This window comes from Mauremys mutica, chromosome 9 (genome assembly GCF_020497125.1).
Source record: "Mauremys mutica isolate MM-2020 ecotype Southern chromosome 9, ASM2049712v1, whole genome shotgun sequence".
Classification (NCBI taxonomy): Eukaryota; Metazoa; Chordata; order Testudines; family Geoemydidae; genus Mauremys; species Mauremys mutica.
Genome location: NC_059080.1, coordinates 54,274,727 through 54,302,138, shown reverse-complemented (window position 1 = coordinate 54,302,138; position 27,412 = coordinate 54,274,727). Strand labels below are relative to the sequence as shown.

The window sequence follows — 27,412 nt, the reverse complement described above, 5'->3', positions numbered from 1 at the left end:
GGTGCCTTACTGGGAAGGAGGGGTTGTTTGCTTGGCTGAGTGTTAATGCTGACACTCCATTCTCAGCTCTCCCCGATTGGGCCAGGGCACTCCGGGCAGGGGAGAAGGACCTGGACTAGGGGAAGGTTTTACATTCCTTGGGCAAAGCCGGGTGAGTTAGGGATCGAGGTTCAGACTAATCTCTGAATTTCCCAGCCTTTGGAGACTGCAGTCAAACATGTCAAGTTACCCAAATGCAGCTTTTGTTGTTAAGGATAAGAAAGCAAGAAAGGGCCAGAGCCCCGTTATCCAGAGCTGGGGTTCTGGCTGCAGCCCTGTTATCCAGGGCCAGGGTTCTGTCCACAGCCCCGTTATCTGGGGCCAGGGTTATATACTCATTGACTTTAAGACCAAAAGGGACTATAGTGATTTAGTCTGGCCTCCTGCACATCGCAGGCCACAGAACCTCACCCTCCCACTCCTGCAATAGACTTGCTTTCCTTGGATGCTTGTGGCACCCAAAGCATCCTGAAAGAAATGACAAGGGCTGTGCTGCAAAGCAAGGGCAGCGGCTGAACGCTGGTCAGTGTGCTGCAGTGCGACAGGCCATGCATGGGGCGCAGAGGGCTAGGAGAGCGGGACTCACAGGAGCAGCACAAGCCCTGTTTCCGGACCCCCAACAGCATGGTGCGACAGAAGTTGCAGTAGGCAGGTTTCTTGAAGTGCTTCAGTCTCCAGGCATGCTGCCCGTCGTCCTTCACGTTCTGCAGGCAAAGCACAGTGGGAGTTAGGGAGAGGCACAGTGGGGGTCCGGGGTAGATGGGGCAGCAATTTGCTGACACCAGGGACTGTTCGAGGTCTGTTCTGGAGAAGGCAGCTGATCTGCTTGTGCTTTTCCACTGTGTGTTTAAGGACAATAGCGAGTAATTTAGGTAGCTTTACCCATTTCTCTCCATTGCTCGTAAAAGCTCCCTAGAGTCAAACACTGACAAAGTCCCCCTACCCCGACTTCTTCCCATTAGCAAACTGGGAGGGTGTCTCTAGCAGGGTCCCGCAGGGGTCAGTCCTGTATCCGGTACTAGACCATATTTTCACGAATGACTCGGATAATGGAGCGGAGAGTATGTTTATACAATAAGCTGGGAGGGGCTGCCAGCATTTTGGGGGACAGGACTAGAATTCAAAATGACCTTGCCAAATTTGAGAATTGGTCAGAATTCACCAAGCTGAAATTCAATAAAGATGAGTTCAAAGTACTTCACTTAGGAAGGAAAGATCAAATGCACAAGTGCAAAGTGGGGAATAACTGGGTAGGTGATAGTGCTGCTAAAGAGGACTGGGGGTAATAGTGGAGCACAAATTGAATATGAGTCAACAATGGGATGCAGTTGCACGAAAAGTGAATATCATTCTGGGTTGTTTTAATAGCAGTGTTGTATGGAAGCCACGGGAGGTAACTGTCCCACTCTGCTCGGCACTGGGGAGGCCTCAGCTGGAGACTGTGTCCAATTCTGGGTGTCTCACACTAGGAAAGATGAGGACAAACTGGAGAGAGTCAAGAGGAGAGCAACAAAAATGACAAAAGGTTTAGAAAACCTGACTGATGAGGACAGGCAAAAAAACTGGGCACGTTTAGTCTTCAGAAGAGAAGAAGAGGGGGGACCTGATAACAATCTTCAAATATGTTAAGGGCCGTTATAAAGAAGATGGTGATCAACTGTTCTCCATTTTCTCTGAAGGGAGGACAAGAAGCAATGAGATTAATCCGCAGCAAGGGAGATTTAGTTTAGAGATTAGGAAAAATTTTCTAATTATAACTGTAGTTAACTCTGGAACAGCCTTCCAGCGGAGGTAGTGGAATTGCCTGTTTGCTGGGGAATGCGGAAATCCCTGCGGATAAGGTTGTCCCTTCGGGTATGTCTACAATGGAGCAGGAGATATCATTTCCAGCTTGAGTAGATATACGCGCTCTGGCTCTGACCAAGCTAGCGTGCTAAAAATAGAAATATCACTGCAGCAACGTAAAGGGTGGGATGGGACAACCACCCAAGTATGTGCCTCGAGTTTCAGACAGGATCATACTTGGAGTGACTAACCCATCCAGCTGCTCATGTTGCTGCGGCTACACTTCTATTTTTAGCATGCTAGCTCTACAAGCTGGAAATCATACCTCCCGTGTAGACGTACCCATAGTGTGCCAGGCAAAGAGATGTACAAGTTAAACTATTACATAGAATATGCTTCACATCTAGCTTTCTGGTTTGCTAGATCCTCCTGATCAGGTGGAAATACGGCAGTTTGGTACCTACATACATGGACACATTCCTTATTAAAGACAGCTTGGGGGAAGACCACGCTATAAACAAATACAAAACCATCCGGCACTATTCAACCTTCTTCCAATATTAGGCGGATAAGAACACTCTGAACCAACAGCCCCATGATGCTGGCTGTCATCTCTTATTTTCTGGGCCATCATTTCTGTACTGAAGAATCCTAGCTCGCTTCCGTATAAACAGTGGGGCTCCAGTCACCCAGCGATATAGAGAGGAATTTCCCAGACAGATAGTCTCTCTCTCAATCTCACACACACCTGAGTTTAACAAATAATTCATTTCACTCATTTTGCCTCTTTCTGTTTACCAGCTGCCCACAAGTAGCTTACAATTGATTCCAATGTATTTGCTGTGCAAAGTCATTTGCTGAACAATTAGAGCAAATCATTCCGGCTCAGCCTGTGCCCAGTTTGTTCAACCTTCAAGCTGTGCTGATTCTAGAGAGATTACACACGATACGTTTGTGTTCCCTGATTGGATGAGCACAGCTCTTAGGCTCAGGTTTAAGGCACAGGCACTTTCCAATAGTCTTAAAATTCCCTGTTCCCTTCAACATTCCTGCCAGTCAGTTTGTTTGCTAGCTTATCTGGGGAGGTCAAACACAAGAAGGGGCACAAACACAGCTGCAGTGAATGCGTTTCACATTTCAAATGACTATGGACAGCAAATTTTAATGGGATGAATTCAGGCCTAATATACACTTTACATATAAAGAACTTCATCAGAATGAATAATTAACCTCTGGAAGTCAGGAAATACCTTAACTCCGCCCCTTGTACTTCATCACACAGTGAATCAGTCCCATAGCAGACACTGGGCTATCATCAAATATTTGACCTGCTTGTCACATTTTTGAAATGATTAATAATAAAAAAAACTATTCCACGTGCCAAACAACAAGCCTGGTGTGCTTGAGATCCCAAATGGTTGAGACAAGAGAGAGACTGAAATCTTAGGTGGAAACCAGGGGTGCTGGAACGGGGGGAGGAGGGGGCCATGGCAGTAAGGGTGAGCAACGGGAGGAAGGGGAGGAGGTGGCATGGGACAGGGTCTTGGGGGAAGGGGCAGTGCTAGGGCGGAGCCTCAGGAGAAAGGGGTGGTGTGGGGGCAGGGCCTCGGGAAGGGGCAGTGTGAGGCGGTGGGGCCATGGTTTTGGGTGCCGATGGGCCCCCCCACTGTTAGGAAGCTTCTGCTGCCCCTGGTGGGAACGCCTTTTAACAGTCAGCCAAAAGCACTTTTCTCTTTCAAGATCTAAAATCTCTGTCCTCAGGTGTCTCTCCTTAGAGCTGCTGATGCCACTGGCAGCTGGAGCAGCATGGCCCACCCTGCACTGGACGCTATCAGACTAGACCACAGAACACAGAGAAGCCTCAGAGCCTGAACTCAGGTCTTGGCAAGTAGGTGAAGAGTGACTGTCTGGAAAAGTTTCGGGCCATATTCATCCCTGGTGTAACTCTGGCCCTTTAAAATATATCTGAGCTGCTGTTTCCCCCTATGCCCACGTACTGCCTGTGAATCGGGACTTTAAAAAGATTTTGTATTTGCTCATTTTCAAGACCCCTCTTCCGGGCTAGCTCCGCAGCTGAGGCAAGGCAGCATGGAGCTGAGTGATGCCAGCTGAGGAGCTGGCCTGCAGTGGCCCCCTGCCATTCCAGCCTGTCCCTCCTGCACTCTGAAGACATTCAAAAGGACAGTTTGGTCTTTAAGGAAGGCCCCATTCATTTTCTATCTAGTCACCAAGCAGCCTGATTCCTGTCAAAGGGCTGGCTCGGTGCATTGCATGCACTCCCCACAGCATGGCTGGGAGGAGGGTGAGAAGACATGGTTGCGAGTGTTCAGTTTGTGAAGCTCTGGTGCCCTCCTGTGGTCCTATGTTGCCCTCTGAATGTTCCACCAGCTGTCCCCAGCATCTAGGGTGACCAGATGTCCCGATTTTACAGGGACAGTCCCAATTTTTGTGGTCTTTTTCTTATATAGGCTCCTATTACCCCCCATCCCGTCCCAATTTTTCACATTTGCTGTCTGGTCACCCTACCAGCATCTGACCTTTCTGCCTACCTCATTTGTGACCATTCATTGTCTAACCCCTGTCAACACTGTCATTACATATCGCAGGCAGTATTCAGACCAGCCTGCCCCCATCAGAAAGCAGGGTGGTTTTCCTGCTGCCCCCAGGCAACACCTGAGCGTGAAGGCGTCTGTATCAAGGGGGGTCGTTTGAACACCACACATGCAGAGCACAGGGGGTAGGTGCAGAATAATGGCCCCAGGGTGATATGCAAGTGGAGATCTTCCCAGGCCGTAGCTGGGACACTGGCCCAGTGCAGCCATCTTAGAGGTGAACTCACACCTGGGATGCTGCCACAAAGCACATGCCACCCTGTCCCTGTGTTCATTTCCACCCTGGCGTGGTCAGAACCCTATTCTCCGGGCAGAGTTGTTGCAGGAAGGAAGTGTTCCCCTACCCCTCTGCCATGCCCCAGTTCCTCCAGCCAACTGCCTGGCAATTGAGTTACACCTGAACCCCGGGTTGTACATCTCTGGAGACCAGCCCTGTAGGGCCTGTCCCATCTAAGCCCAGCCCTGGCTACTCACAGTCTCCATCCCCAGCAAGACTAGCAAGGGGATGGTGGTCATGCCGCCCCGGATCCACTCTTCCAGCGTCACGGTGCCATCATGATCATAGTCTATTTCCTCCATCATCTCCTTCAAAATCTAGAGGAAACAAGAGTCCATGGGAGTCCCCATATTCCTGAAGGTAGTGATCCCGCTCATTGCACCATGGGGGTTGAGGGATAGCTCAGTGGTTTGAGCATTGGCCTGCTAAACCCAGGGTTGTGAGCTCAATCCTTGAGGGGGCCATTTAGGATCTGGGGCAAAATAATCTGGGAGGGACAGTACTTGGTCCTGCTGAGAAGGCAGGGGACTGGACTTGATGACCTTTCAAGGTCCCTTCCAGTTCTACATTTCTATGATTCTATCGCACACACCTTGCACAATGGCCAGTGCATTACCAGATCAGTGACCCAAGGCAGAGGCCTATGCCATTCCAAGAGGCCAGCACAAACCCCAAAGCCCAGAACATTTCCACCAGCCCTGTCTACCCCTCATAGTGCAGCCCTCTCCATGTTCTCTTCCACCCCTTACACTGGCGCGCCCTCCTAACTATCCATCAGGTCTCTCCAAGCACCTCTTCTCTGAATAGCCCCGGATGATTAAGAACAGATGCATGAAGACGGGATATTTGTTCCTTAGGTACTAATCTAGTCCTGCCTATTTCTCACCTCGGGTCTCCATCCTTGACATCTCCACCGCAGCTAATTGCCAGGAGCAAGCAGAAGGCTCCTGAACAGCAAAGACCCTGTTTAGAAGCCCAGGAGGGGGGAGCACAGCGCCTCCACACAGGGATATCTCTGGGGAGTCACACTTGGGGCAGGGGTGTTTTTCTGAGCTCGTAGCACCAGCAGCTCATTCAGGTGGAATTCACTTCAGCCTTCCCCGCTCAGTCTCTCCCGACCATCGCCCCCTGCCCAGCAGTCAGAGGCTCCGCTGTCACTTACGGGCTTGAGCTCCGTGGAGTCCCACTCCAAGTATTCTGCCACGTGCACCATTTGATTGATGATCTGATCTAGCTCCTGAGCTCAGACAAAAGGAGGAACCAAAGATAAACAATCAGCATTGCCCCCGGACATGAGCAGGCAGGAGATAAGGCATGTGGATCAGAGGCCTGCTGGGCTAGAGGCACACAGAGAGGCAAGCCCTCGCCCAATCTTATACCCCAGCCAGTCCCATTGGTTTCAGTGGAGAGCGGGTGGGAAATTTTCCATCAGAAAAGAGTGTTTAGTTGGAATTGAGATTCCAACGGCTGGGATTCCTGCCAGTTCTCCCACCTGCTCTTTAGCAGCCTGCCTGGGTACATCCACATGGGGCTGTTAAACCCGCTGGTGTTAAAACACAGTGTAGACACATATCCCTGGGGGCTGGTAGGTCCCCAACTCCTTGGCAGCCCACAAGCCTTGGGAGACCCAGCTCCCGAGATGCCTGGCTCTCAGGCTCCCCAGCTCCCTGCTGGCAGGGCTCTGGGCCGCTGGGGGAACTGGAGAAACATTGTGAAAAGACCCAAAGGAAATGTTACTGAGACTTTTTCCACATGAAATGTTGGGGTTCCCATTCCATGGGACATGCAGATATTTTATTTTCCATTTGGTTTCAGACCCACTTTTTTGTTTTCATCAGGGAGTTTCCCCAGGCAATGGGAATCCCAGTTTCTAGCAGCCTCTCTCTCAGCAGGGCTATTCATGGAGTCAGGTGCCAGTCAAGGTGACTAAGCATGTCAGAATCTGTCCCAAACGGACAAGACAGAGAAACGGTGGTGTGTGGGGGAAGTGGGGCTGGAAGAAAGATAGCAGGGATTCCTCCAAAATTAATGTAGGGGCCTCACCAGGAACCTGCAACAACCAGAGAGTGCAAAGCCCAGAATTGAAGGCCAGGGGAGGGGTCTCTCTGTCTGCCCGGAATGGGTGTGTGGCTATGATGGTGGCTTTTGCTGTGGTGGGGCACTGACCCTGAGGAAATCATGCCCTTCTCTTCCACCTAGAAACAAGATGGCCGAGCGAGAAGCAGGTGATTGTTTGAGGGAGAGGCACTGACTGCACTTGCATCTGGGTAGCTTCTTTGCACGGTGACTGCCGAGAAGGGGCCGCCTGGCCAGAAGGAAGTGACACACCTGCAGCCCTGGGCCAAATGGCCAGCAGAGACCTATGGCAGTGCATCAGAGGCGCTCTGCTGCAGTGCACATAAACACTACAGGTCTCTGTCGGCCGGCCCGATGAACTAGCGGTCTCTCTGGGAGACAATACATATTCCATAAAGAAATGGCTGGGAGGACAGGGCTGGTTTTTGCAAGCGTCCCTCCAAGGGCCTCCTAGGGCCCTGTATTGCCCTTGCATACCCAGCTGCCACTCCCCAGTATCAGCCAGCTTGTGTGGCTACATGCAGGTGTCTCCCTGCGTGAGGAGAGCTCCACATGCTAAGGCTTACCGAGCTGTCCAGGACGCCATTGCCATCGGTGTCGTAGAGTCGAAACATAACTGCAAGAGACACAAAGACACGTGACGTTAGTGACAGCGGAGTGTGGGGCGAGGTCCTGGGGCTGCCTCTTTGTCTGTTGGCGCTCGCTCCTGGGAGGAATGCAGCCACTGAACCTGCAGCGTCCAGCCCAGACCCTCTCAGAGGTGGGAATATGGCATAGCCAGCTGTTCCTCTCTCCTCAGTCAAGCACAGTCAGTTGGACACCACCAATCCCCAGATACGTATATGGGCTGAGAGCCTCCAGCGCCATGCTGGAGCAATGCCGGATCTCCATGGAATAGCACTGGCATTAAGATAGAGTGACGCGGCGGAGAACCAGGCCCACTGTCCCCATCGCCCCTTGTCCCCATCAGCACTCTGCCCCCAACCCCGGAATGGCGGTGGGCTTACAAACATCGTCTGCCTCAAACGCAGCCCCCCGCAGAGGAAGGCTCCCCCGACCTGGGTGCTCCCCACACCACCATGAGGGGAAGCGAGACTGTGCAGCTGTAGTGGCAAGTGACTTCAAGACAAGGACTGAAAAGCAAGGAACGCTCAATCCAATGGCAGCTGCCAGGGAGCAGAGCTAGCAAAGTGGGGGCTGGCAGACAGACCCCAGCGGACAGCCGGTGTGCCTGGGCAGCTAGGTGGGTGTCGATCCCAGCCCTTTCCCCGCCCTCGGCTTTTGCCTTTGGAGCATGTGCTCTACAGGGCAGAAGTGTTGCTACTGCAATAACGCCTGCCATCAAACCAATATGGCAGGAGTGGCCAACCTGTGGCTCTGGAGCCACATGCAGCTCTTCAGAAAATATGCGGCTCCTTGTTGCCCCCTTACTAACACTCAATGGGGGTGTTTTGGTTGGCGAGCACCCAGTACCAAAAGGGGAAGGGTCCATGGGAAATCAGGACCCTGAGACTGACTGTCTCCAGGAACAATGGGGAGAGGCCAATGGTCCAGGTCAGCCTGATTGACAGGGCGGGCAGGCTAATCAGGGAGTCAGGAGGCCAGGAAGGTCCCATCCTCGGTGTGAGATGGAATTGCCTGGGTCAGACAGAGTGGGGCCGAGCCAAGGAGAGAGCAGGGGCCCAAGCTGAGCTGGGGAGCAGAGCCGTGCCAGCCAGCGGGGCCAGAGACACAGCCCAGAGAGAGCAGATCCTGTGCTGGGAGCAGAGTTGCAGTCCCAGAGCCAGAGGGTTCAGAGAAGCAGCCCAGGGAGCTGGAGGTATCAATGCTGAGGCAGAGTGGAGCTGGGGCTGGAGCTGGAGCCAGGTGTGTGAGCAACTTGGGCCAGCAAAGGGCCCAGCGCAGAAAGACACTCCCAGCCAAGGCTCCTTGCAGGCCAGACCGGGAGGGGGATCTTAACCCGACAGGGGGCTGACGCTGGAAGAAAGGTCCCACCACCCAAAGCCCGGAGGTGTCTGGCCACCACCAGAGCAAGTGTCCAACCCGCAGCATAGCCAGGGCCAGAGAAGGAGGCCTGGGACCTACAAGGAACAAACTGTGCACTGCCCTGACGTTCCAGAGACACTGTTTGTAATGTTCCCTACCACAGAGCGGGGTGATGTGTTTTCCTTTAACCTTTCCCATTTTTCCTTATTCCTTTTTAAACTAATTGTTAATTAAATAACTTGCATTTGCTTTAAATTGTATGTATTGATCAGTGGGTCAGGGAAGTGCCCAGTGCAGGGAGGGTACCCTGGAGTGGGGACACCCTAGCCCATGTCCTAAGTGACCGCAGCGGGGTTGGGGGTCGAGCCCCCCAGGAATCCTGGGCCCAGCCTTCTGGGGTTACAAAGACTCTGCCAGACAAGAGAGTGGAAGGGGAGTCCTCAAGGGCAGGGAGGCCTCTGGGTAAAGGAAGTGGGAGTGAGGACTCAGATCCTTTCGCTAGCCCACCTCACTGGGGTAGTGCAGAAGCCAGGAAAATTCCCCACAATAGCGGGACCATTCCCCCACTTACATATAGGCACCAACTCCAGGGCTGGAGCTACAGGTGCCAACTTTCTGATGTGCCAGGGGGTGCTCACTGCTCAACCCCTAATTCTGCCACAGGATCTGCTCGCACTCCACCCCTTCCCGCCCCCTCCCCTGAGCCTGCTATGGCCTTGCTCCTCCCTCTCCGAGCCTCCTGCACGCCACAAAACAGGTGATGGGGAGGTGCGGGGAGGGGGGGGGGGAGGTGCTGATCAGCGGGGCTGCCGGTGGGTGGGAGTAGGGTGACCAGACAGCAAGTGTGAAAAATCGGGACAGGAGGTGGGGAATAATAGGAGCCTATATAAGAAAAAGACCCAAAAATCGGGACCGTCCCTATAAAATCAGGACATCTGGTCACCCTAGATGGGAGGCACTGGGAGCGGGAGGGGGGGAGCTGATGGGGGGCTGCTGACATATTATTGTGGCTCTTTGGCAATGTACATTGGTAAATTCTGTCTCCTTCTCAGGCTCAGGTTGGCCACCCCTGCAAAACGGGGTCAACATTACTCTAGAAGAGCAAGACATTTGCTAGACAGACAGTGCAGCCTAGTGGACAGAGCCTTGGGCTAGGATGCAGGAAACTTGGATCCTGGCTCAGTCACTGGCCTGCTGAGTGACCTTAGGCAAGGCACTTCATCTCTCTGTGCCTCAGTTTCCCCATCTGGGAAATGAGCTCCTTTGCAAAGCATCTAGATCGCTACAGATGGACAGTGCCAGGTAACAGGTAGGGAGTAGCTCACTTCCTCCTGGGTGTGGCAGGAGAAGCAAGAACACAGGAGACAGGCATTCTCAGCACGCTGGAGGCATGGGGCAGCCCTGAAGGACAAACATGTAATTGTTTCTGAGCCTCTGATAAAGGAGGATTTGAAGGTGATATTGAACTTCTCCCGCCTGACTTCGTCAGCTGGGAGCCAGTAAATTCTTGGCACCCGGGGAACTGTTTGTTTTAATCTTAGAATATAAACTCTCCTGCAGTGCTTAAGGCTTAACAGCTTGACACTTGTGCTCCAGGGTTGGACTGGGCCACCTCACAGTCTCTCACCATGCAGGGACTTTTCCCTAGTGGCTGTGGCGTGTGCTCCAGAATGTAAGGTTTTATTTAAAAAAAAAAGTCTCCAGCACTTTTGGTTACAGACAGCCTTCCAAATACGAACCCCATTTAGACCAGTACGGCGAGATCTGCCTGCATCTGCAGACAGTAGGGTGACCAGATGTCCCCATTTTATAGGGACAGTCCCGATTTTGGGGGCTTTTTCTTATATTGGCACCTATTACCCCCCCCGTCCCGATTTTTCACATTTCTATCTGGTCACCCTAGCAGATAGCCTGAGACAATCGCTTTGAGATGTCTGAACTGCCCCACGCATTTAAAGAGATATTGACTCTGGAGTCTAATGACACCTTAAATAGCAACACTGTTAACTGTTTCACTGCTGATCAGAGTCCATAAGACAGGAAAGGGACAGTCATATTATGAAGAGAGGCATTATGTAGTGTGAATGGGAATTTCAGTGGGTATCATGAGCAGTGTGTGGGAAACGATCCCTGCTCATTTTGTCAAATCACCTCGCTGCTAGTACTGCTCTCAAGAGCTGCAGCCATTGTGTATCTAGTTAGCTGTGGGTTCCCATTGTCTCTGGCTACATTTTGTCTTTTTTCCAGCTTTAGAGTGATGTGTAAACCCAGTCTGAGAGCAATGAAGGTGGCAAAGACGGAATTGCTCCAATAAACACACTTTACGCCCAACACCTCGAGTCCCCTGTTTATATAGGGCCACTAGAAATTCTGCCACAATAAAACACATTTTAAGATGCTTTCAAGATGGTTTCATAAACCACCCACCAAAAGATACTGCCCCACCCCCCACCACAGTGAGCATCATCTTCTCCTCCAAAACCCTAAAACTATAACAGGGCCCCTTTAGAAAAATCATAAAAACAAAAGACAACAGAGGCCACACTTGTGCTCCAGGGTTGGACTAGGTCTAGGGGGCAGCCTCGTGCAGTGCTTAATTTGTGCCAGGGCTTGGCAGGGCTGAGCCCTGGCACCTCTAGGTGTGGCAGTTCGTAGCCCGGGTACCTCTGGGCTTGCTGCTGCTGCATCAGTTATGCATGTAAAAAAAATTGCCTGAGCCCCAGCATTTAATTGCTTGAGCCCCGGCACCTCTGTCAATACAAATCAAACACTGGCCTTGTGCAATTGCATTGCCTGTTAATATGACAAGGACCTTTTCCCCTTGCAATTGTTTGATGTGCATGATCCTCAGATAGACACAGGCTGGTAGCAGCATCCATCCCTCGGCACAATAACCTGCTCTTCGCTCATCTTCCTTCTGCCGCCAATCTTTGTGTCGGCTAACAAGCAGCGGCACGCAGCAGGCAGTGCATTCACCAGTGAATGACTAAAGCAAGCCTCGGGCAGAAGGCCAAGCAATTTTAATGAGCACAGCGGAAGAGATGAGTAATTATTGCCCAGCAATGCATGGCCTTTCTTGTCTTATTGCCGCTCACAAACAGAATCTATAAATAAGTCTTGTGCGTGTTCTGCGAACCATTTAAAATAGACAGTCGCTAGCTCCCAGGATCCCCTGCTGTGAACTCTGGCTCCCCAGGGAGCCTGTCTATTCTAGGGACACGGTCTCAGAATTTCCCCTTGGTGCTTGTGCCACTGTCGTCAGCCACGCTGGGAGCCCTAGTGTAGACAAGTTGCCAGTGGCCGCCAGGGCCAGCTTTAGGCCAATTCCCCCGATTCCCCGGAATCAGGCCCCGCACCTAAGAGGGCCTCGCGCCAGGGCACCTTTTTAATATCTTTTTATACTCACCCGGTGGCGGTCCACTCCGGGGGTCTTTGGCGGCATTTCGGCGGCAGGGGGTCCGCTCCAGGGGACCGAAGCCCTGGACTGCCGCTGGGTATTCAAATCGGGCCCCGCAGTTCATAAAGCCGGCCCTGGTGGCCGCCAGTGTAGTCAGCACTGGGTCATTTCAGCCTGCTCTGGGCGAGGTTCTCTGAGATGGTGTTAAAAATGTGGCCCTGCTAAGCTAGGGCTCCCAACGAGGCTGACTCAGTATTAGCCAGTGCTGGATGTTTTTAGCCCAAGGCCAGGTTTTAAAGCTATTTAGGCATTCAGCATTGCAATGTCTGTCTCATTTGCCAAAAGGATTTAGGCACAGAGGAGCCAAAATTCCACTGACAGTCAATGGGGCTGGGGCTCCTCCAGGTATGTCTACCCAGCAACTGGACACCTACTGCGGGGTCATGTCACCTCCCCTCTGATTTGCTCCTTGACTTGTACTGAGCATGCTCAGTAACACTGCTGAAGCTGGCTGCTCTCACTCTATCCCCCCACTATGGGCAGGCGCAGGTCCTCTCTGGCTGTGTAGACTTCCAGACTCGGGCTGGGGTCTGGGCTCTAGGACCCTGCAAGTTAGGAGAGTCCCAGAGCCTGGGCTCCAGCCCGAGCCTTTAAATCTACACAGCAAGGAAACAGCCCCGCAGCCCTACCCCATGAGCCCCAGTTGGTTGACACAGGCCAGCTGCGGGGTTTTCTTGGTAGTGTAGACACACCCTAATTGCCGAAACTCCTTTTGAAAATGAGACTTAGGCTCCTAATTCCGCTAGGCATCGAATGCTAAGCACAACCCTACCTAAGTCCCTTTAAAAATCTGTGCCCGAGTCCCTAGCGTCGAGAGAGGCCAGTGTTCAGCACAGCTGCGGTGCTCTGAATCATGCCTGAGTCATGCCAGAGGACACTGTGAACTGAGTGAAATAGGCACTTCTTTCCACCTGATAAGGATGATGCTGTTTATTATACGGGCAGTGGAAGGCTGAGGATGGCCTTAATTGGTCATTTCCTTGCTTGCAAGGGCTGGGGTTTGGGAAGAGATGTGAGAGGCTGTCACGTAACCACCTCCACTACTTGTTTAAATGAAACGTTTGGGGCTTGGAATTTTGTACCAAGCTCCTGGCCCATCGGCGTATAGGAGGGAAGCACAAGGGAGCGAGAAGACATGGTTCCTACTCTCTGTTCTACCACACGCTCCCTGGGTGACCTTTGACAAGTCACCAAAGGCTAGATTTCATTGGCACTACTCCTGGTGGGAGGTCCCATTCAGTGGGAGTCAGGGTGGGTACCACAATCTGGCCCATGCCCTTGGGTTCCCCATGAGAATGGCTGTCCTCGCCACGCAGGGGAGTTGTGAGGCTGAAGTAGTGGGTTGAGCACTCCAAGATCTGTGGGCGAGGTGCCAGAGATGAGCAAACCACTGCTGTAAAATATCAACTCTGACGCAGGAAAATCTTACCAATCCAATGTATTTCTTCCCATCCTCTCCATACAGGGTGTTGATGTGCTGCCCTTCTCTGCTGTGCAAGGTGAAAAGCCAACTCACATAGTATGTCCTGTATAATTAACAATGAGCGAGGGCACCTACAGCCTTGGGAAGGGATCTTTTCCATTATTTTAAATCAAACTGGATAAAAGCAATAAATACCAGGAGTGAGACATAGCAGAAATGTACGTGTGCATATTTGAGCAGTCGAGCTTTCCCCATGTTTTTTCCCCAAGAAAAATCCTGAATGTAATTTTTTATTTGGACTTTTTCCTGAGGGACTGTTTTAAAACAAAATGCAATTGTTGTTTCAGTTCACTTTGATCAGAAATTTCCATTTCCTTTTGGTTTTACAGTCAAAACATTGTACACGTTTTGGAATTTGGTGCTTTCCCTTTTCTCCATCTTTTTTTACCCTGGAGACGACAGAAAAAATGTTGCTAGCAGGTTATTTTTTCATTCTTTCCTTTGTGACTTTTCAAAACGTCTGCAGCTTTGGAAAAGTGGCAGAGAGGCCCAAGGAACAATGACACTCTCTAGCATTGCCTGGTGTTCATTATGTGGGTCGTACTTACAGCAAGTTGAAATTTTTTTGTCAAAGCAGTTTCCCATCACAAAACACCATTTCAACTAACTGGAATAATTTCCGTGAGTTTGTAGATAAAACAACTGGATTAAAACCATTTTTAAAATGTCATAACTTCCCACATTGACATTTTTGGTATAAAAAGTTTTGATTTTTCACTTCAAAATGACTTTTTGTTTTGAAATGTATGTTATATTTAAAAAATAAACAAATTACAAATGATCAAACTTCAATGTTTCAAATTTCTCAAAACAAAACGGTTGAGTCGACCAGAACTTTGTTTCATGACAAATTGTGACATTTTGACTTTTTGTCCTGATTCAGAATGCAATTATTTTTCAAAAGCTCAACATTTTCTGTGGGATGGAAAACTCATTTTCCAGTCAGCTCTAGACATGCTTTTCCACATAGCAGACAGAATGTCACGTACACATCTGAGGGAAAGGACTGTATAAATACACCCTCTAGTCTAGGAGAAACTACCCTGTGTTACAAGCTGGGAGCTCAGGAGTTTTAATACTAGCTCTTCCTCTGTCTGCTGTGAACATTTTTTAGCACCTCACAACCTTACTAACAAGGCCTCATTGCAATAGAGCCAGGTTACTGGCTTTAAAATCTGGAGTATGTGTAATTTGAAATTGGCCCTTCTTTAAACTGGAGATGGATTTTCCTAAGGCTATTTTTAACATGTACTAATTAAAAAAATTAAATGGCTCCTTCGCTGAAACCAGAAGACGTAGCCCGTGCTAGTCACCTGCCGGTGTTTGTGCATAAGTCTGTTCAAAGCAACTGGTGATTTAAAACCAAAGCCGGTTGTTGTTCACTGCAGAAGAGTAAACCATGTGGAAGTCGCAGAGACATTCCGGGGCTTATGCAGGGCTGGGCTAGGGGCAGCCCTGAAGAGAACGGGAAGGACAGGTGCAGAAGGGAGGGAAGCCAGCATTAGGGGTGAAGATACAGGGGCTGCTGGGAAGTGAGAAGCAGCATGTGGGGATTCCCTGCCTGGGGGGAGGGGATGCAATGGGAAACACAGCAACTAATGAGTGTGCAGCCTGGCAGCACTGCTGTGTTTCATACAGCAGAGCGGATGACCTAACCCCAGCTCCTCTGGGCAGGAGAGAGCACACACAGGCGCTGCCCACACTCCCCACACAGCCTTCCTCAGCATCAGGTGCCCAGGAATAGTGGGGGACATAGCAGCCAAGGGTTCGTCCCCATTAGCATTCAGCACAACCCAGTTAACATGTGTGAGAAAGCACAGCCTGACCCCTTTCAGGAGCCTCTCTCTCTACCGTAGGCAGCAGCTTTGGGTGTCGCAGGTTAGCAGCACTTGGATTGACGACACAGGCCGGGGGAGAGGCCACCGTATATGGACTTAAAGAGGAATGTTGTTTAACAAAGAGCTCCCAGAGGTTTGGCTTTCCCACGGCTGTGACTGATACTGTGGCAGTGCCCAGGGACCAGAGCTGCACTGGGCGAGTCACTGGACAGACGAGGAAACTCAGAACCCTCCTTGCCCCAGAGAGCTCCCAGCGAGCTGACGCTTTTCAGACAAACAGCTTAAAAATGCAGCTTCAATCGGCCCAAAAGCATTCATGATTTTGACAAAAATTTACAGAATAGCTTCAGTCAATTTCTTCCCCAGACTCGATTCACAAGGGGACGGGGGGCTGTATATCGTTGGGGTGCTGAAAGCCATTGAACCAAACTGTAAACCCTGCATGGAAACCACTTCAAGCCAGGGATGCGGCCACACCCCTAGTTCTAGCACCAATGCAAGGGGACTTGGGCACCATTCACAAAACAGCCAGAGGAGGAGGAAGCCCCCTTGCCTCCCTTGTAATCTTTAGCTCTGTGGTAGGCCAGTCACCCGGGATGTGGGAGGGCCAGGTGCCAATCCCCTCAGCCCAGGCAGTGCCCTACCCACTCTGACCCCCTTTCTGGCCCAACGACTACTCAAGTATTTTATACAAAGGGAACAGCTTCAGCAAGAGTGTCTGAGAGAGACCATTGTGATCACTGCCCTGCCCCAATCCTTCCTCTCATTCAGCACCTGTCAATGTGCCAGGCAGGGGCGTAGACATGGGTGGGTCTGGGTGGGGCATGGTCCACCCACTTACCATCCAGGCCCATCCAAATCTGAGCAGGGCTGAAGTGCTGCCACACTGTGGAGGCGTCACTTGGGCACCTGAAATCCAGGATGGAGCTATGCACCCGCCCTTCAGAAAGCTACGCTCCGGCAGCTCTGCCTTGCCATTTTCTGAGCCGTCTCATGCACGTGCCCAGCTCAGCAGGTGCAGCCCTGGGTGGGGGCACCAGGGCTAGGGCGCAGGTGTGGTGTCGGGGGAGAAGCTGAGCTAGCACTGTCTGTCCTTGTCCACACACTTGAAATTTGGGGCCCACCAAATTTCCACTCCTAGCTAGGCCATTGGTGCCTGGTGTACCATGACTCAAAGGTGAACATTTAAGGTGCTTTGGCTTTTGGGCCCAATGGGTTTGAGGACCCGAGAGCCGCAATGCAGCGTGTAAGTTCCAAAAAAAATTCCAAAATTTGGAACTGGCATCATTTCAAGTCAGTTTGGTATCAAACTATGTCTGCCCACGCTGCCATGGTGCCTTATGGGAATTGTAGTTCAGGTGCCTCTTGTTCCCATTCTCCCTTATGGGCTGGACTCCCTGGTTGGACTACATCTCCCATGATGCACCTGTAGGCATGGGACTTTCATCATGCACCACGCAGCTCAGTCAGATGAGAGATTACAGTGCATCATGGGAGATGTAGTCCAGTGAAGGAGCCCAGCCATGAACTACAACTCCTACAAAGCATTGAGCCACCATAGTTAATGCTGAACTGACCCAAAATATTTCATTTCAGGTCAGTTCAACAAACTGAAATAGTTTCGATTGGACTGAAACTATTTTCCATCACAGAATTTTTCTGAAGGAAAAGTCCCAACCAGCTCCATTTAGCACTGCCATTGGCGAAGTCCCAGCTGCTAAAAAACAAACTGGGGAAACATGGACATGTCTAGCTAATCTGGCATTTCTTTCTTTCATTGCCAGGCAGAGCCCAAGATTTAAATGGAGCCAGAAAACTAGAGCCTGTGCAGATAAAAAATGTATATCCACATCTGATCCGCGATCTGCAAACATGGTCCATGGATGTCTGCATCCGCGAATATGAAGCAGATATCTGCAGATTTGCAGGGCTCTACAGAGAGCCTGTGCTGTCTTTTGGAGAATGGTGCACCTCTTATCTCCAGAACGGAGGTTCCAGGTCAGACTGTTTCCCCAGAAGAGAGGTGTCTTTGAGGGCCCAGTGAAGCAGGATGAAGAACAGGGGTGCGGGTGGGGGAGTTTGCTGCTTTTTTAAATTTCATCAACATTGGAAATATTTCACCCACTCTGGTGGAGAGGTGAGGCATGGGAGCAGTGATGCTCTGGAGGAGGTGGGGTGGTTACAATACTGGTCTGAAAGAGCTGGGAGGCAAAGGGGGGCAGAAATCAGACACACCATTAATCAGGGAATATCATAGGGCCTTGGCTCTTCATCTGCAGCTCCTGGACACTAGGTGGCAATGAGTAAAATGCAAGTTCAAATCCAAACTGCTTTTAAAAAAATGAAAATGAGAGAGTATTCTGGATTGAAGCACTCCCCTGAGATCAGCAAAGTCACTTGCTTTTCACTGTCATAATCTGGAGTTTTCCTTTCATAGGATATAAGGGTTGGAAGGGACCTCAGGAGATCATCTAGTGCAACCCCCTACTCAATGCAGGACCAATCCCCAGACAGATTTTTGCCCCTGATCCCTAAATAGCCCCCTCAAGGATTGAACTCACAACTCTGAATTTAGAAGGCCAATGCTCAAACCACTGAGCTATCCCTCCTCCAATGGAGTCACACATCTAAGATCACCTCGACTGTCATCCTTATCACTGCCCCACACACCAGGGCCTCTTGGGACAACACAGCAACTCAGATTTTCCAGCTCTAAACAATACAGACCCCCTCCACTTGAGGGAAACCAAGGCCTTGTCTGCATGGGACAGGTTTACCATCACAAATTTAAACCGATCTAGTTATAATTGCCTATGTGGATATGCTCATATTGGTGTAAGAGGGGCTTTAGTCTAGCTTAGTTTAGCTTGTGTCTCTTGGGAAGGAGGCTTAAGCTAAACCCAAATGAAGCCACATTTCTACTAGAATAGGAGTGTCTACATGGTGGGTAATAATTATACTAGTATAACTGGTAAAATTTTCCCACGTAGACAAAGCCTGATTTAGCTGTTAGCCTGTGACAGTAACACAATCCTGATTCCATGCAGTAGAGGGCAGTAGTGTGCAACCACTCTAATAAGTCCATCCCAATACAGTACTTCACTGGGGACAGGAGTCCTCTCTGTAAGCTGGCAAGCTTGTTTCTCTCACCAGCAGATGTTGGCCCAATCACAGATATGACCTTCCCCACCGTGTCTCTCTAATATCCTGGAACTGACATGGCTACAACTACACTGCATGCACCACTGACAGAAATAGACGTACGAATGACAGGGGAACTATGGCAAACACTGACGTTTCCGCTGTTTTCTCTTTTAAATATTGCTATTGCTCCAGAAAAGCTCATCTCAGATGCATTTTGCCTTAGCCCAGGTTATAGCGAAGTCAGATACGTTGCTAGGGTCACGTGGAGTGGGTGGGCCAGCTGGGAACACAAGACTTTCCTCGCTCTCACAGTCTTTTCTCCCTTCTCCCAGTGACCCATACAGAACAGCCTTTCTGAACCAGTCCTCCCAGCTCTCCCCACCCAGCCCCACCTTTAAACAAGTCTCCTGGAGCCATGTCCCTGGTACTTTCGGCTCACATGTTCTCTCTGTGTCCACCAGCACTTACACTCCAGCTTGTCCTCAGCCCGGCCCCTTTCCAGCAGCGACAGGTAGCAAACGATGTCCTTCAGGTAGGCTACCTGAGACACAAGGGCCGGCGGGTGCGGATTGGCCGTTTTCAGGGAGTTGTGGGTCTTGCGCAGGCTGAACGGTAACCTCTTCTCCAGGCTTCGTGAGCCTGTGGGAGGAGAGGAGAAAATTCAAGGCCACCCCAAAAATGCCAGCTCCACCCTTCCTGGTCTTTCCCATGTGACCTGACCCCTCGCCAAGGCATCTTGTGCTCAGTTCCATGGTAGGACTGAGAGAATGCAAACAGAATGTGTAAGAACATCCCGTCTTGTGGTATTTTTGTGCTTCCATGACACCAATTAATTTCACAGAGACCACCAGACAGCTGTCGGCTGGCATGACTCTCAGCCACTAGAGGATCGATGACCCATGGATGAAAGTCCGACCTTCTGGCAGGCTAGGCAGAGGCCAAGGGCTGGGCTGTATAGGACATGCTGGTCCCTGAACCACATGCTCTTCTCTGCACCACGCACTGGAGTTAATGAAGGAAATTAAAATAAAAGGGAGAGACAGCTTGTTGGCTTGCCAAGGCTCGGACTGGACACTCTCAACACGGAGCCCAGCAGGGGCTGGCCCTGCACAGATGGTTGGAGCTGGGGATATTTCCTGCCCTCCTTTTGCTTGTGGAACTCGGGACAGAGATGAGTCACTTTACTACCCCGTCAGCCTCTGGGACCACTGCTGCTATGTAATTAAGACATTGACGGACGGCGTCTCTGTGGGCTTGGAGACTTATGGCTCAAGTCACAAGCAAAGGTGCTAAGATGCTCTGGCCCCCACTGCTATAGAACTGCTGCTCCTGCTGGGATCGGACAGACTGCGCATCATCCGTAACTCGTTTGGCTCAGCATTCAGAGGATCAAATCCCCACCCAAAGAACATCCCCAGGAAGAATCTATTGCCTCACAGAACCCAGCTTCCAAACATCCGTCGCGCCCCGTGCAATGGTTTGATTCTGAGACACTCTCCCACAAATTAAGAGTCCCAGAGTCAATGTCCCCATTTCTCCCAGTGGCCAAGAGAACTGGTACAGCCCCAGAGCTCTGCTGGAAGCACCAAGCTGGCTTTGCAGCCAGATTAGTCCCATTTATCTGCATTTCCTCTCTAGGCAGAAAACAAAACCCCAAGCTCTGGCTTTTGTTGGCTTCTCCCTATGAGAGGCCAGGCAAAGCCAAGGAGCCTGTGGGATGAGCCAGAGACCTGTGGCAAAGCTCACCTGGGGACTGAGGGCTGAGCACAGCCCCGGCGGAGATCTTTGAGGAGCCTGATGAGTTGTGAGCAGAGTGGGTGCCGGCGGTGGATTTCTGAGAGGAGGACCTGGACCAGTTGGGAGAGGCGTTCCCGAGGGCACTGGTGTTGGCTAGAGGCGCAGGGATCAGAGAAGTGGACTGCTGGTCTGTGAGGCTAGAGGGGGAGCTCCTGGAGTCAGGAGTGTGTCTTCCCAGGGCACTTAAGAGAGTTTTCCCATTGATCCCTGAAAGGCAGACACAGGAACGTGGAGAGTGTGACATCAATGACCCAAACCCACCCGACCATCCCTAAAGATGGCTGAACCAAAGGAGCAGGCCCCAGCGCACGGGCCCAGAGTCCTGCTGGGGCTTGGACAGCGCCAGGTTTGGAGAACCCATCTGGGGAAGCCGCTCCTGGGGCAACATACCTGGGCTGTGTAGCACACACGCTTGCCCTGCCCTCTGGAGTCATTAGCCAGTCCCCAGGCCAGTGTGAAATAACAAACAGGACTTGTGGTCCATCCCCTAGGAATGGGATCTCCTGAGGGCAGCAGCACCCGGACTCTTCACTCCCTCCATTTGTGAGGGATCTGGGGCTCTGCCCCCTCCCCAGGGGTCATCCCATTTGGCCGAGGGACAGACAGTTCTAGAGGTTCCATGGAATCTCCCTGGGTGATCTGAAAAACAACCTCTGGGAATCTCCCCTCCCCGTCACCTCCTGCTGCTCTGGCCTTCACCTGGGGCTCCTACCCATGTGGGCTGCCTCACATCCCTCAGTTGGCTGATCCCTTTCTGGCCACCAAGGGCAGGCTCCTCTCTCCAGAGCACGTTCCTGGCTCTCTGCGCTGCCCCTCTCACACATACCCCTGCCTCCAGGAGCCGGAGCAGAGCTGGGCACAGAACAGCTCTGAGCAGCTGCCCACCACACGCTTCCGGGACACTGGCTGATCCACCCGTTTCCCAGTCTGGGTTTTCAAGGCTGGTCTGCTGAGGTGTCTCTGCTCTCCCTCTCTTCACTTATCTGAGGGATCTTTGGGGAGGGAAAGGGGCAAGTCCCATGGGGCTCTGTGCTGCTGGGGGAGCACAGAATATGCACTATGGGACTGGGAGCTGTGCACAGAGAACATGAGGAGCAGCTAGGCCGGCGATGAAAGGCCACCATGGAAAAGTCCTACAGACTGTAACAGGAAAATCCAGGGGGCTAAATAACAGAGAACGCCATCCCCCATGCTACCCCATAGTCCCCTATAACCAACGCCAGGGATATAATTCTCCATTACACTCTAGAGGACACTTTAACCTACAGACAGATTCTCATGTCCCTAGCTAGCTGGAACCTAGAGAGGGAGATCAACACCTGGGAATCACTGTCTGGGGGATATTCAGCCTGGCCTTGCCAACTGGGCCCTGATTCCACACACAAGAGGGTCTACACTGCTGCTGCTTTCTCCGGCCTTTGAGCCGGGTTCTTTCTGATGTGCTATTAATTGGCCAGAAGGAGTCAGTGGGGTGATGCAATTCCATCTCCTTTCTAAACCAGCTTTTCACATTAGTCCCAGCACAGGTCAGAAGATTCCTTAGACCTCTGGGCCCCACCTGCAGGTGTTTCTTGGCACTCCAGGCCTCCATCTCTATGGAGCTCCCTGCATATGAGAGTTGACAATTCATTCCAGACCTGCAGCTGCCTAGAGTGCACTTGAAACAGATCAGCACTCCTCGCTGTACTGACTGCAATTGGGAAAGGACCTGGCAGGGTTAAAGAATAATGCTCATCTTCTTCTTCTGCACTCAGCTGACTTGAGTAATACATTCCTCTGCACTGTAACACCAGACATACAAAGCCCTGCATGCCAACACTTCCAGACCAGCCACTGTGGGGGGAAGGGGAGTCGGCAGGGGTGGGGGGGAGGAGGGTGTCTGTCCTTGGCAAACAAGGGAGACAAAGCTGGAACTCGGGCTGGGTGGAAGCTTGTTGGTTTGTGTCTGTCAGTTGATTGCTTTCCCTCCCGTTTTAGTTGGGCTGAGATTCCATATGTCATGCCATGAGTCACAAACACAGTGGGTACCTGTGACGGGGGCGCAGGCCACTTCAGTCTGGATGGAGATGCCCGCATCAATAGATTTTGGCTCTAAGCACGTAAGAGAAGCAAAAGAATAAATACACTGAATGTATCTGCAGTCATTTGAGCTCTGTGAGAAATAGTGCAGTAGTCCCCACTCCAACCTCCCCTTCCTGGGAAAAAAGTCAAGGAAGCAAAGCATTTAGTGACAAGTACTTCTACCAAAGTTCAGTGGTTGGGCATGGTCACCTCGTCATGGATCTGTGGATTCCTTCAGAGCCACATATGCACACTGGCATTTGGCGGAGGATTCTCTATTAATTACAGTAAGAATTAACTTTACAGACATAGAATTAGCCTATAATTTGGCACTGGGAGTCAGATGTTCCCATCTGAGGAGCTGTGATAGAAACATGCTGCATTCCCTCTGCCTCCCTATCTCCTCCAGAGTCCTAGGGTGCAAGACCCACATCTGGGAGCAAGGTACTGCCCCCTTGTGAATATTACATTGCACTATCGAATCCCACTGGGTGGGTCTGGATACACGGCACCTACTGGAACCCACAGTCACTGCCTTGAGCTGCACAATGGCACATGCTGCACCCACCCACCCCAGTCCTGAGAGGGCCACACTATCCTAATTTGTGGGATGAGGGCTGGGTGCTGGGGCATATGGGTCTGCAGTCACTGTCCATGTCTCTGAGGCTGAATGGGGAAACAATGCTGCAGCTCCAGCTGATATGCCTTGGCCTGGCCTCCCCATGATGGAGGCCACTGTGAGCACTTAAATCCTGTGCTCCAGTCCCTCCACTCTGCTCCCACTGCCTGGTCCTCATCCTAGTTCAGGTGCCAGCTACAGCAGAGACCATGTTTTCACGTATAGACCACCACCACAGCTGCACTCTTCTGGGACAATGCCGTCCCAAAGCTCAGGGAGAAGTACACGAGAGCTAGGGATAAAGCATTCTTTGCCACAGGGACCTGGCTACAGAACAATCTCCCAGAGGAGGGGAGGCCAGGCCAGAGTCTGAGGAACTTTAGGAAACAATGCAAAACTCTCCTCTCTGAGGAAGCCTTTCCACTGTCAACAGTCCGACACTCACAACATCAGCACACCCAGCCAGACCCAAGGGAAAGAGCTTTCCATACCCTGAAAAGGGAGGAGAACCAGAGACTCCACGATGCTCACCAAAGCTCTCACTTTGCCCCTCCACTGTACGCGGAAGCTGCTTAGATATTACAGCACTGCGGAACCTCATGGTTGGCAGGAGTCCGCGGCAGGCTGGTTGTGTGCTCAGTACAGAGACACACGGAGGCTGCCCAGACCATAGGAGTGCCAGCTGCACAGTTCTGTTCGCGGGACAGGATATCACTGGAACTGGCTCTACTTCAGCAGATTCTGACTATTTACAGCCAGGCAAACTGAAGACCTAAGCAACTTGTGGGTCCCTTCCAGCCACTGGGAGCAAACCTCTTCCCAGCAGCCTGTGCTGTGCATGGCCACGTAAGGGCAGCCGTTTGAGTGTGTTACTGAAGTACTAAAGAGGGGTCAAAAAGAACTGGAGAATGTTGCTATGAAGAACAGACACCCTGGCACCTCCAATACACAAGATTCCTAGAGTCTAAGGCTAGAGGGAACATTAGATCATCTACTCTGAGCTCCAGGATGCCACCTGGTAAAGGATATTGACTTCCATTTCTAACCTAACACAAAGTCACGAATTGCCCGTGCTCCGCATCAGCTGCCAGTGTGCAGAGCAGACAGGAGAGTAGGAGCAGGACAGATGTTGCTTACTGTAAACGGGTCGACTCACCCCTGCGGCGCCTCCTACTGGTTGCTCTCCGAAATTAGCTCAGTCCAGCCCTGGAGCACCCTCTGCAGGCTGGTGATCCACCTGTTCTTAGGCCCCCCATGTCCCTCCCTGGACCCTGTGCCCTTTTACATGGGGTGCTGCCCCCTAGCAGTAACCCCTTTCTCTCTGGGTCTCCCCTTCTGTCTCAGGGAACCCCCACCCTCTATCCCTACCTTGCCTCAGTATTTGGCTACTGCCAGTCATTGTCTAGCCCCACACTCTGGGGCAGACTGCAGTATCAGCCTACTCATCATCGGCAAAGAGGGTTTGGACCTGCTGCCTTGGCCTACCCCTAGGTTGCCCACTGCAACCCCCAGTACCTCTTAGCCCTCTACTAGGCCGCAGCCTGGGGCTTTCCAGGCCAGAGCTCCCCAGCTCCTTAGCCTGTCCCCAGCCCTGCTGCACTCAGGTATCCAGTCTCAAGATCCTAAGCAGCCAGGCCCGTCTCTCTCTGAAGGCAGAGAGAGACTGCCTGGGCTCCTGGCTCATAGCCTTTTATAGGGGCCAGCTGTGGCCTGATTGGGGTGTGGCCCAGCTGCAGCTACTTCCCCAATCAGCCCAGCTTGAGAGTAGCAGCTCTCAAGCCCTGCCAAGCCGCTTTCAAACCCTGGAGCAGGGAATCCACCCTGCTACACTTACCCAGGATGTTGAGCTGCGAGATGCTGGAACCTTGTTGCCGAGACTCTGGGGAACACTGGCAGATCTTGCGTTTGAAGGACATGAAGAGGTGCTGGCAGAGCTCCTCAGGAATATCCACCTCCAGGTACGTCTTCATGAAGAGCCGAAACCCCTCGTAGTCAATGGGCTACGGAGGGGAAACAAAGGATGCTGTTAGAAATACCCTGCCCACCCACAGAGCCGCTCTGCTCCAAACCATGGTTTCCACAGGGCAGTTAGCTTCCCACAGTATGCTCCAGGCAGGACTCTTTCTGAGATGCCTATGGGAAAGGGGAAAAGGGTTTTCCAAACATTGCCAGTGTCTACACCAGGGGGGTATGAAACTGGGAGCTGCTTGGAGAGCCCTTGGGGAAGCCACACCCCATGAGCCTGCTGGAACATGCACAATCCCATTTTGAAAATCTACAGGACTGTGAGCGGGGTCTCGTGGACGGAGCTTGGTTTGTGGGAGGTACTTCCCCCAACCCCTGCCAGAGTTTAACCCCTGCCATTGGGTGTGACTGCTTTAACTCCTCCACACCCAGCTTCCTGCCCTGAAAGCGCTGAGGCCAGGCCCTCCATGGGCATGACAGCTCACATGCCAGCCAGCCAGGAGCCGCTTTGCTGGGCTACACTTCAGGGACTGGAAAGGGGAAATGTCTTCATGCCACCTTTCCCTTCCCTCCCAGCTAGTGCGACTCTGCCCGAGCTCTCTCCTCCTGGCCATGCAGATGTATCCCCGGCTGCCCTTTCCGTGCTGGGGCACAGGAAGATGATCTCCACTCTCTACCGGCCCAGAGAGGAGGTGTTGTGTAGCTCTTTGGCCATAGCAGGAAGCAGGTCGCTGAGCCCAGGAGATTTCCCCTTCATTGGCTGCACTGGAGAAGGGTGAGCAGGTGTTGGGAAGCTGCCAGCCTCCCTCTTCTCACAAGCCCTCTTGGGGCTGGACGCTGACACCAGTGAATGGTAACTGCCCCCTTCCCCTCAGCTCCTGGTGGACAGGAGCCCACCACCTGTCCCCAGCATGGCTGGATCTGACTGGTACCCGTGCCCTGCTCTTTTCCATGCAGTCTCTGCCTGTCGTGGTACCATTCTCCTGCGCTGCCATTGCACACAGCACTGATCTGAACAGGGCTCTGCAGGAGCTGATGTTTCTCCCCTCTGTTCTCAGCCCCGAGGGAGAGCCCTTGGAGAGGCTACGTGGGGAGAGGTGTGGTGGGCCCCATCCAGCATGTCTACATGGCAGACATGGGGTCTAAGTGCAGCATGCGGGGAGAGGGCAGAGAGCTTTGATCTAGCGAGCTCGTGTACCGAGAGCAGTGACTGCACCACAGCATGGGCTGTATAGAGTGTGGGGTCTCAGCACCCAAGCTAGCTCAATCTACATGCGGTGATCACACCCCAGGCCATGCCACTTAGCTTTTCAAATCTTTCCTCAACAATCAAACCCTCCAGTCTCCTGCCTCCGTGCACGGCACATCTCAGTCCCGACACTGTTCGAACTGAGCTTTCTGAATTTAACCGCACAGGCATTAATTACCCACACAGGCCTTCAACCTAACATTTCATGGCAATGTGCCTGTGGCATCGAGGTCCGAACATCTCTGTTCACTTGGGCGGCATAGCCAATAACTCCTGCCGCAGCGACATGCAATCACAGCCGTTTCCATGGATAGTTTTGGAAAGTTAAAGGGCTTGTTCAATATTCAGTGATTTCTGTACGGTATCACCTGTGGCACATGGGCTAAGGTTGGGTCTGCAGAACACTATGCACAGAGCGATATGGAGGGGTTCCCTGGCCCATCAAGATGGGACTGTACCCACGCTAGGTGGTGTGGAGGGGTTCCCAGACCCATCTCTGGCTTGGATCTGGGAAAGGCTGCAGCTGTCTGTTATCATTGCAGAGATTTTCTGGCAGTGGGAAAGACACCTGCCAAGTGCAGCCCCCTCCACCTCCCATCGCTAGGGGGAAGACTGGCTACCCAGCAGCCGGGACATTGCCATTTGCTTACTGTCTTGTGGGGCCCTAACAAAAGTGGCTCTCCCTGGGCTCTGTACCTTTCTCCTGGTGCTGACTGCTCTTTGCTTACCCTGGCCACAGGTGCATGGCTGGGTGATGGCTTCCCTGTTGGGACTCCTAGCTGAGCGTGCGAAAGCCAGCATGCAGAGCCGAAGCTAATAACCTAACCACAGCCACCCACCACAATTCAAGTGGGGAGAAGAAGGCAGGTCTCTTACTTGGTTCAGGGTATCTTGCTTCTGCAGCAGATGAGAGCAGAGAAAACAGAGAGGAGAGTTTAGTGAGCGGCAGGAGGGCAGGAGCCCTGGCAGTGCTAGTACACGCCCAGAGACACACTGTGCAGGGAACGGCGTTGCCACCTTACTT

The 27,412-nt window shown here is 51.9% G+C and overlaps 1 protein-coding gene across 5 annotated transcripts in view; it reads right to left on the bottom strand.

Annotated features, from left to right (window-relative positions):
* The window catches only part of DGKG (diacylglycerol kinase gamma), a 184,938-nt gene that overhangs the window by 73,777 nt on the left and 83,749 nt on the right, over nt 1-27,412 (bottom strand). For 3 of the 5 annotated variants that reach the window (XM_045029040.1, XM_045029038.1, XM_045029039.1), the window contains exons 4-11: nt 25,009-25,174; nt 22,523-22,585; nt 20,444-20,701; nt 19,166-19,336; nt 7,356-7,405; nt 5,876-5,950; nt 4,911-5,030; nt 626-743 (exon numbers count right to left, since the gene is read on the bottom strand). In XM_045029040.1, coding sequence (XP_044884975.1) covers nt 626-743; nt 4,911-5,030; nt 5,876-5,950; nt 7,356-7,405; nt 19,166-19,336; nt 20,444-20,701; nt 22,523-22,585; nt 25,009-25,174 — 1,021 coding nt within the window. Of the gene's footprint in view, nt 1-625; nt 744-4,910; nt 5,031-5,875; nt 5,951-7,355; nt 7,406-12,181; nt 12,267-19,165; nt 19,337-20,443; nt 20,702-20,884; nt 21,058-22,522; nt 22,586-25,008; nt 25,175-27,412 lie in introns of those variants that run through there. The other 2 variants (XM_045029041.1, XM_045029042.1) reach the window with 2 other exon arrangements.